Raw genomic sequence first — 10920 nt, 5'->3', positions numbered from 1 at the left:
TGGGCTTGCTCCTACCTATCTCTCTGATTTGGTCCTGCCGTACATACCTACACGTACGCTACGGTCAGAAGACGCAGGCCTCCTAATTGTCCCTAGAATTTCTAAGCAAACAGCTGGAGGCAGGGCTTTCTCCTATAGAGCTCCATTTTTATGGAACGGTCTGCCTACCCATGTCAGAGACGCAAACTCGGTCTCAACCTTTAAGTCTTTACTGAAGACTCATCTCTTCAGTGGGTCATATGATTGAGTGTAGTCTGGCCCAGGAGTGGGAAGGTGAACGGAAAGGCTCTGGAGCAACGAACCGCCCTTGCTGTCTCTGCCTGGCCGGTTCCCCTCTTTCCACTGGGATTCTCTGCCTCTAACCCTATTACAGGGGCTGAGTCACTGGCTTACTGGGGCTCTCTCATGCCGTCCCTGGAAGGGGTGCGTCACCTGAGTGGGTTGATTCACTGATGTGGTCATCCTGTCTGGGTCGGCGCCCCCCCTTGGGTTGTGCCATGGCGGAGATCTTTGTGGGCTATACTCGGCCCTGTCTCAGGATGGTAAGTTGGTGGTTGAAGATATCCCTCTAGTGGTGTGGGGGCTGTGCTTTGGCAAAGTGGGTGGGGTTATATCCTTCCTGTTTGGCCCTGTCCGGGGGTGTCCTCGGATGGGTCCACAGTGTCTCCTGACCCCTCCTGTCTCAGCCTCCAGTATTTATGCTGCAGTAGTTTATGTGTCGGGGGGCTGGGGTCAGTTTGTTATATCTGGAGTACTTCTCCTGTCCTATTCGGTGTCCTGTGTGAATCTAAGTGTGCGTTCTCTAATTCTCTCCTTCTCTCTCTCGGAGGACCTGAGCCCTAGGACCATGCCCCAGGATTACCTGACATGATGACTCCTTGCTGTCCCCAGTCTACCTGGCCGTGCTGCTGCTCCAGTTTCAACTGTTCTGCCTTATTATTATACGACCATGCTGGTAATTTATGAACATTTGAACATCTTGGCCATGTTCTGTTATAATCTCCACCCGGCACAGCCAGAAGAGGACTGGCCACCCCACATAGCCTGGTTCCTCTCTAGGTTTCTTCCTAGGTTTTGGCCTTTCTAGGGAGTTTTTCCTAGCCACCGTGCTTCTACACCTGCATTGCTTGCTGTTTGGGGTTTTAGGCTGGGTTTCTGTACAGCACTTTGAGATATCAGCTGATGTACGAAGGGCTATATAAATAAATTTGATTTGAACTCTTCATTGAGACAATGATAAACAGCAATCCGTGGGAGAGTTGTGATGGATATTATAAAATAAGGATCTGCTGGAGTCCAAGTCAAACCAAGATTCTTTATTTCTGAGCTCAGAGAGAATAACAATTACACAGCGCAGTGTAGACAGTCTGAATTCCTGAAGCATTGGGTGATGAGCACATATCTTTATAGTTTTCTGTTCCTGGGAGGGACTTTATTCATACAAGGACGCAGGTGGAAGCCAGCTTGTAAGGCTTCTCCCCTGTGTGCAGTCCCATGTGTTCTTTCAGCTTTCCTGAATAGTTAAAATGCTTTCCACAGTGGGAGCAGCGGTAAGGCTTCTCCCCTGTGTGTATTCGCTCATGAGCTTTCAGGTTTCCTAAATGGGTAAAGCACTTTGAACACCAGAAGCAGTGGTAAGGCTTCTCCCCTGTATGCAGCCTCATGTGTTCTTTCAGGTTTCCTAAATGGGTAAAACGCTTTGCACACTGGGAGCAGTGGTAAGGCTTCTCCCCTGTGTGCAGTCTCGTGTGTTCTTTCAGGCTTCCTAATTGGGTAAAACCTTTTCCACACTGGGCGCAATAGTATGGCTTCTCCCCTGTGTGTGTTCTCTCATGAGCTTTGAGCGTGTCTAACCGCTTAAAACTCTTTCCACACTGGGAGCAATGGTGTGGCTTTGCTCCTATGTGTACCCTCTCATGTCTTTTCAAGCTAACTAACTGGTTAAAACTTTTTCCACAATGGGAGCAGAGGTGTCGTCTTGCTGGTTTGGACGTCGCTGGTTCCTCCAAGTTCGGTTTTCCTCCTGCAAAAGACAGTGTTTATTTTATAAGAGACCAGAATGAAATCTCCACATGATAAAACTGCCTTGCTGAGGTTTAATCCAAATCACATCCCTTAATAACCTGAGGCCAATATTCAAACATTTCATCATTTAAAACAAATTATGTTGTAAAGCTACCTGGTAATTACTGATAATATATTTACATTTGGCCCTCCAAATACACCTCCGCTGTCTTCAACCAGGATCTCAGCGATCACTGCCTCATTGCCTGTATCCGCTACGGAGCCGCAGTCAAACGACCACCCCTCATCACTGTCAAACACTCCCTAAAACACTTCTGTGAGCAGGCCTTTCTAATCGACCTGGCCCGGGTATCCTGGAAGGACATCGACCTCATCCCGTCAGTTGAGGATGCCTGGTCATTCTTTAAAAGCAACTTCCTCACCATTTTAGATAAGCATTCAAAAAAAATGTTGAACTAAGAACAGATATAGCCCTTGGTTCACCCCAGACTTGACTGCCCTTGACCAGCACAACAACATCCTGTGGCATTCTGCATTAGCATCGAATAGCCAACAATATGCAACTTTTCAGGGAAGTCAGGAACCAATATACACAGGCTAGCTAAGGCTTTTTCAAACAGAAATTTGCATCCTGTAGCACTAATTCCAAAACGTTTTGGGACACTAAAGTCCATGGAGAATAAGAGCACCTCCTCCCAGCTTCCCACTGCACTGAGGCTAGGAAACACTGTCACCACCGATAAATCCATGATAATCGATCATTTCAATAAGCATTTTTCTACGGCTGACCACACTTCCCACCTGGCTACCCCTACCCCGTCCAACAACTCTGCACCCCCTGCAGAAACTTGCCCAAGCCCCCCTACCCAAATCCAGACAGCTGATGTTCTGAAAGAGCTGCAAAATCTGTATCCCAACAAATCAGCTGGACTAGACAATCTGGAACTTCTCTTTCCCAAAAATGTTGCAACCCCTATTACTAGCCTGTTCAACCTCTTTCGTATTGTCTGAGATCCCCAAAGATTGGAAAGCTGCCACGGTCATCCCCCTCTTCAAAGGGGGAGACACTCTAGACCCAAACTGTTATAGACCTATTCCCATCCTGCCCTGCCTTTCAAAAATCTTTGAAAGCCAAGTTAACAAACAGATCACCGAACATTTCGAATCCCACCGTACCTTCTCCACTATGCAATCTGGTTTCCGAACTGGTCATGGGTGCACCTCAGCCATGCTCAAGGTCCTAAACAATATCAGAACCGCCATCAATAAAAGAACTGTGCAGCTATCTTGATCACCCTGGCCAAGGTTTTTGACTCTGTCAATCACCACATTCTTATCGGCAGACTCAATATCCTTGGTTTCTCAAATGATTGCCTCGCCTGGTTCACCAACTACTTCTCAGATAGAGATCAGTGTGTCAAATCGGAGGGCCTGTTGTCCGGACCTCTGCAGTCTCTATGGGGGTGCCACAGGGTTCAATTCTCGGGCCGACACTTTTCTCTGTATATACAGTTGAAGTCGGAAGTTTACATACACCTTAGCCAAATACATTTAAACTCAGTTTTTCACAATTCCTGACATTTAATCCCAGTACAAATTCCCTGTCTTAGGTCAGTAAGGATCACCACTTTTATTTAAGAATGTGAAATGTCAGAATAATAGTAGAGAATGATTTATTTCAGCTTTTATTTCTTCCAACACATTCCCAGTGGGTCAGAAGTTTACATACACTCAATTAGTATTTGGTAGCATTGTCTTTAAATTGTTTAACTTATGTCAAAGTTTCAGGTAGCCTTCCACAAGCTTCCCACAATAATTTGGGTGAATGTTGGCCCATTCCTTCCTGACAGAGCTGGTGTAATTGAGTGAGGATTGTAGGCCTCCTTGCTTGCACATGCTTTTTCAGTTCTGCCAACACATTTTCTATGGGATTGAGGTCAGGGCTTTGTGATGGACACTCCAATACCTTGACTTTGTTGTCCTTAAGCCACTGTAAACAGCACAACCAACTACCTCAAATTTACCACAAATTTGGAAGTATGCTTGGGGTCATTGTCCATTTGGAAGACCCACTTGCAACCAAGCATTAACTTCCTGACTGATGTCTTGAGATGTTGCTTCAATATATCCACATAATTTTCCTAGCTCATGAAGCCATCTATTTTGTCCCTCCTGCAGCAAAGCACTCCCACAACACGATGCTCCCACCCCCGTGTTTCATGGTTGGGATGGTGTGCTTCGACTTGCAAGCACCCCCCTTTTTCCTCCAAACATAACGATGGTCAAACAGTTCTATTTTTGTTTCATCAGACCAGAGTACATTTCTCCAAAAAGTACGATCTTTGTCCCCATGTGCAGTTGCAAACCATAGTCTGGCTTTATTTATGGTTTTGGAGCAGTGGCTTCTTCCTTGCTGAGCAGCCTTTCAGGTTATGTCGATATAGGACTTGTTTAACTGTGGATAAAGATAATTTTGTACCCGTTTCCTCCAGCATTTTCACAATGTCCTTTGCTGTTGTTCTGGGATTGATTTGCACTTTTCACACCAAAGTATGTTCATCTCTAGGAGACAGAATGCGTCTCCTTCCTGAGCGGTATGACGGCTGAGTGGTCCCATGGTGTTTATACTTGCATACTATTGTTTGTACAGATGAACGTGGTACCTTCAGGCATTTGGAAATTACTTCCAACGATGAACCAGACTTGTGGAGGTCTACAATTTTTTTTCTGAGGTCTTGGCTGATTTCTTTTGATTTTCCCATGATGTCAAGCAAAGAGGCACTGAGTTTCAAGGTAGGCCTTGAAATACATCCACAGGTACACTTCCAATTGACTAAAATTATGTCAATTAGCCTATCAGAAGCTTCTAAAGCCATGACATCATTTTCTGGAATTTTCCAAGCTGTTTAAAGGCACAGTCAACTTAGTGTATGTAAACTTCTGACCCTTCTGACCCACTGGTCAAAATTTACTTGTGTCATGCACAGAGTAGATGTCCTAACCGACTTGCCAAAACTATAGTTTGGGAACAAGAAATTTGTGGAGTGGTTGAAAAACGAGTATTAATGACTCCAACATGAGTGTATGTAAATTTCCGACTTCAACTGTATCAATGATGTCGCTCGTGCTGCTGGCGATTCTCTGATCCACCTCTACGCAGACGACACCATTCTTTATACATTTGGCCCTTCTTTGGAAACTGTTTTAACAAACTCCAAATGAGCTTCAATGCCATACAACACTCCAACACAGCCCATCTGTAAACAGCACAACCAACTACCTCATCCCCATATAGTTTTTTAAATTGTTTTTGCACCCCAGTATCTCTAATTGTACATCATCATCTGCATATCTATCACTCCAGTGTTAATGCTAAATTGGCCTATGGTCTATTTATTTCCTTACCTTCCTAATCTTACTACATTTGAACATGCTGTACACGTGTACTTTTCTATTGTGTTACTGACTGTACCTTTGTTTATCCCATGTGTAACTGTGTTGTTGTTTTTGTAGCACTGCTTTGCTTTATCTTGGTCGCAGTTGTAAATGAGAACTTGGATAAATAAAGGTGAAAAAAAGCATTTTATATTTATTTATTTAGAAGTTCACATATATATTTTTTTTAATATTTTGACTATAATTAATGTCATGATATTTTAGGTAAAAAAATAATTAAATATTTTGGGTAGATGTTCCAAATATGTAAAGTGTTGGTCCCATGTTTCATGAGCTGAAATAAAACATCCCAGAATTTTTCCACACGCATGAAAGATTATTTCTCTCAAATTTGGTACACAAATTTGATAACATCCCTGTCAGTGAACATTTCTCCTTTGCCAAGATATGCCACACCTGTCAGGTGAATGGTTTATCAAGGAGCTGATCAAACAGCATGATCATTACACAGGTACACCTTGTGCTGGGGACAATAAAAGGCCACTAAAATGTTCAGTTTTGTCACACAACACAATACCACAGATGTCTCAAGTTTTGAGGGAGAGTGCAATTGGCATGCTGACTGCAGGAATATCCACTAGAGCTGTTACCTGAGACTCTAATGTTAATTTCTCTACCATAAGCCGCCTCCAACGTTGTTTTGGAGAATTTGGCAGTACATCCGACCGGTCTCACAACCGCAGACCATATATAACAACGCCAGACCAGGACTTCCACATCGTCTGAGACCAGCCACCCAGAGCTACTTGACCAATTAGGAGAGTGATGTGGTGCTGCAGCAGCTGACCTGGCCTCCACAATCAACCGACCTCAACCCAATTGAGATGTTTTGGGATGAGTTGGACTGCAGAGTGAAGGAAATGTATCCAACATGTGCTTAGCATATGTGGGAACTCCTTCAAGGCTGGTTGTCCTGGTAACAGATACCAGAGGGCAGATCTATTTTATTTGTTCAAACTGAACTACAGCACTTACTTTGATAAGTCAAATCTGATCCTTTCTTCTCTTCTCCTCCTCTCACAGTTCCACTCAGCCCCGTTGTTTTCCTGCAGTCCACCAGCAGCACAGACAACCTCTTCATACCCAGCAGTAAGGTGCTACCGGGAGAGGCATGACACAGGGACTCTGGGAGGGAGGAAGGGCTAGCGTTGTCCTAGTAACCATAAAGAGGGGACACAAACACATATCATTATGGATGCTGATGCCACTGTTGTCATAAAGTGCATTACAGAAACCCAGACCCCAAGCTGTATGCTAGTCCAGACCAAGCTGTATGCTAGACCAGACCAAGCTGTATGCTAGACCAGACCAAGCTGTATGCTAGACCAGACCAAGCTGTATGCTAAACCAGACCAAGCTGTATGCTAGTCCAGACCAAGCTGTATGCTAGACCAGACCAAGCTGTATGCTAGACCAGACCAAGCTGTATGCTAGACCAGACCAAGCTGTATGCTAGACCAGACCAAGCTGTATGCTAAACCAGACCAAGCTGTATGCTAGACCAGACCAAGCTGTATGCTAAACCAGACCAAGCTGTATGCTAGACCAGACCAAGCTGTACCATCTGGTGTTCTGATCTGGAGAGACTCTTCTCTGCCTTGTCAGCATCAGGATGTTGTTGAGGCTCCCCAGAGGATCCACCATAGTCATGTCTCTCTCCTGTGTGAATGAGAACATCAAACAGATGGTAAACTTATGATCTTCTCTTGCAATCACAGAGTCTTACAAGAGGCATGAATATGTCTAAAAAGGGCCTAAAATTGCCACTTTCTTCATGATTTTATTAAATATTGTTTGTGGTGCAAATGTAAAGGGTCGTTCCACGAATTGGGTGACTTTTGCATTCCTTTTATGTATAAATTATGCAGCAATATTGTATTTTAAAAGCCTGTTATATTAGATGAGGTGCACTTTAACGTAGACCACATTGAGAATTTAATAAATCACATTTAAAAGTCTCAAAAATATATGTTCCAATGGCAGATTCCTACAGTACTGAACAACATATTCAAGTGTAGAACTTCGTTACAATGCCCTTTAAAACCACACGTGTTTTTAAGACAGTACTCACTGGTGTTAATCGGATCTTCTGTCTCCTCCTCTTTCACTCCCAAAACGACTTCCTCCTTCACCTTTATTGAGATAGCATCTTCTTCCTCTCTTTCCCCTATAACATCCTCCTCTTTCATTCTGAAAGCTTCTACCTCCTCTTCCACTCTGGCAGCCTCTATCCACTCTCCCACTCCTAAAGGTTCTTTATATTTTTTCACAGCAACATCCTCTTCTTCTTTCACTTTAACAGGCTCCTCTTCCTCATTTTTCATTCTGAAAGTGTCTACCTCCTCCTCTTCCACTGGGACAGCCTCTATCCCCACTTCCACTCCAAACGGAGATTTCTCTTCTTTCACTGTAACACCCTCTTCTTCTTCTTCTTTCACGACAATGTTCAGCCCCAGAGCTTCTTTCTCCGTCCAGTAGACCTCCTCTTCTTTAGCAGGGGAGGAGTAGTTTAGTGAGCTCATGGTCGGGGATGTTAGCTAGTTCGTTAGCATTAGCGACTAGCCTAGTGCTAACCTCAGTATCAATCTTTAACAAGTTTGCAAATTGAACAAGCACTGGTTAAAGTTAACCAGTAGATACGTCAACCGAAATGTGTTTAAAACACTGAGATTAGCTAATGTACATTAACATGGTCTAAAGAATCAATTGTTCAGTTTTATGTTGGCTAGCAAGCTACCGAGGTGGTTGAAAGAGTAGCCGTGTTGTTGTTCCTGAAGAAGCGTCCCGTCCAGTTCATTATACGTCACGCTAGAAGCATCACCTGAAAGACGCACATCGCCATCTGCTGACTGGAGTGGGTAATCCAGTTTGGAAACAATAGTTACTACACTTATTGTATTGGAAAGAACGTCATAATAATTTAACAATAAACTGATATATTTTTTCTTACGTCTTTCAAATGATACTTTCCTGTACACAGACGTAGAAGCTTAATATGAATATGTGGATGATGAATAAATACTTCTACGAATAGGTAGTGTGTTAAAACACATTTGTGTTATTACTCTGTTCATTTTTCACATTCGTTTTTATTAGATGTGACCTACTTTCCCCTTAAAGCAACGCTCTATACAATACAAATCATACTGTAAACAACAGAACAAATGCATCACATGCAAATAGCACTTGATTATCTGTAGTGCTATACACGGAGTATACAAAACATTAAGAACAGCTGCTCCTTCCATGACTTAGACTGACTAGGTGAATCCAGGCTAAAGCTATGATCCCTTATTGATGTCACTAGTTAAATCCACTTCAATCCGTGTAGATGAAGGGGGGAGACATGTTAAATAAGGAATTTTAAGCCTTGTGACATGAGACATGGTAGACAAAATATTTAAGTTACTTTGAATGGGGTATGGTAGTAGGTGCCAGGCGCCCCGGTTTGTGTCAAGAACTGCAACGCTGCTGGGTTTTTCAACTCAACAGTTTCCCATGTGTACAAAGAGTGGTCCACCACCCAAACAGTGGTGGTCAGTGCCGTTTAAGATGAGGCAGGACGATTTGTTTATTCATGGCCTTATTTCTATTACAGCATATTAGATGACTGTCATTCATATTCCGTTCATGTAACAGCGGTAGGTTTAGGCTACTACATGATACTAACATTTCCCCTATACCCATCATGTAACAGCGATAGGTTTAGGCTACTACATGATACTAACATTTCCCCTATACCCATCATGTAACAGCGATAGGTTTAGGCTACTACATGATACTAACATTTCCCCTATACCCATCATGTAACAGCGATAGGTTTAGGCTACTACATGATACTAACATTTCCCCTATACCCATCATGAGGTAGCAACGTAGCCTATGAATGAAAGTTTAGAATGTAGTGGTCAAGTTCCTCAGTGCTCCGTTCCTCTCCTTGCTTCTTTTGTATGCTGTTCTCCACTGTTTACGCTTCTCATTTTAATATTAATTAGTAAAAATGAATTGTAATAACAAGGTTTAAATTAATTCTATATTTATTTCAATTCATTATACTGGACATTTCAATATATATACAGAATCAGTCAGTGGGACTGAAATATTACCAGAGCTCAAGAATGACCCAAATACTGTTAGAATAGAAATGGTTTTCTCTGTCTGTTATTTTTTCACATCTAAATGTGGCCATACAACTCCCTTAAAGTGAAGGTAGCTAAATGTAACCACATGTAACATATGGATCTGCATTAGTATAGCATCACAAGTCCCAATGCAAAGTTACACCTCTCTTTTCTATTTTTCCAGTACATAAAACCGATCAGAATTCCAAAGAATGCCGAAGTCATGTCAGAATTGTTTTTTTTACAGGCTGTGAAGTAATATGGAGGACCCGGCTAGCCAGCCTATCCCCTACAATGTAAACTCTGACAGAAATATCTTCAAATAGATCACTTCAAATTAAACCAAATCGTGTGCACTCATGACTAGTGGTTGTCTGTCATAGTTGAAGTGTACCTATGATGAAAATGACAGGCCTCTCTCATCTTTTTAAGTGGGAGAACTTGCACAATTGGTGGCTGACTAAATACTTTTTTGCCCCACTGTATATATATTTATGCACAGTGGGGAGAACAAGTATATGATACACTGTCGATTTGCAGGTTTTCCTACTTACAAAGCATGTAGAAAAGCATGTAGAAAAGCATGTAGGGGTCTGTCATTTTTATCATAGGTACACTTCAACTGTGAGAGACGGAATCTAAAACAAAAATCCAGAAAATCACATTGTATGATTTGAGTACACCCCTCACATTTTTGTAAATATTTAAGTATATCTTTTCATGTGACAACACTGAAGAAATTACACTTTGCTACAATGTAAAGTAGTGAGTGGACAGCTTGTATAACAGTGTAAATTTGCTGTCCCCTCAAAATAACTCCACACACAGCCATTAATGTCTAAACCGCTGGCAACAAAAGTGAGTACACCCCTAAGTGAAAATGTCCAAATTGGGCCCAAAGTGTCAATATTTTGTGTGGCCACCATCATTTTCCAGCATGGAGTACACCTCCTGGTAATCCGTCTGGCCCTGCATTGTGATCTGAGGACCCATGCCAAACCTTTTCAGTCTCCTGAGGGGGAATAGGTTTTGTCGTGCCCTCTTTATATAGCCAAATTATTTTTCACCCAGGAAGCTCGGGTAAACAGTGGTTGTTGTGCACTGCTGCCACTACCAGGCCTGGAGTGCATTTTGACATTGTTGATAGCGAGCTGTGTGAGCGAGCTGTGTGAGCGAGCTGTGTGAGCGAGCTGTGTGAGCGAGCTGTGTGAGCGAGCTGTGTGAGCGAGCTGTGTGAGCGAGCTGTGTGAGCGAGCTGTGTGAGCGAGCTGTGTGAGCGAGCTGTGTGAGCGAGCTGTGTGAGCGAGCTGTGTGAGCG

At 43.0% G+C, this 10920-nt stretch overlaps 1 protein-coding gene across 1 annotated transcript; it reads right to left on the bottom strand.

The window, feature by feature from the left end:
- Positions 1-1301: 1301 nt before the first annotated feature.
- LOC116372019 (gastrula zinc finger protein XlCGF8.2DB-like) lies at positions 1302-7134 on the bottom strand. The gene is made up of 3 exons (XM_031821087.1): positions 7043-7134; positions 6457-6634; positions 1302-2023 (listed from the first exon to the last, which is right to left on the bottom strand). The coding sequence occupies exons 1-3, from the start codon at positions 7043-7045 to the stop codon at positions 1437-1439; spliced, it is 768 nt and encodes a 255-aa protein (XP_031676947.1). The 5' UTR covers positions 7046-7134; the 3' UTR covers positions 1302-1436.
- Between the last annotated feature and the right edge of the window lie 3786 nt (positions 7135-10920).

The sequence above is a fragment of the Oncorhynchus kisutch genome, unplaced genomic scaffold (genome assembly GCF_002021735.2).
Source record: "Oncorhynchus kisutch isolate 150728-3 unplaced genomic scaffold, Okis_V2 scaffold3840, whole genome shotgun sequence".
NCBI lineage: Eukaryota > Metazoa > Chordata > Actinopteri > Salmoniformes > Salmonidae > Oncorhynchus > Oncorhynchus kisutch.
Note: the sequence above shows the minus strand (reverse complement) of the source record. Positions and strands in the feature narration are given on the sequence as shown.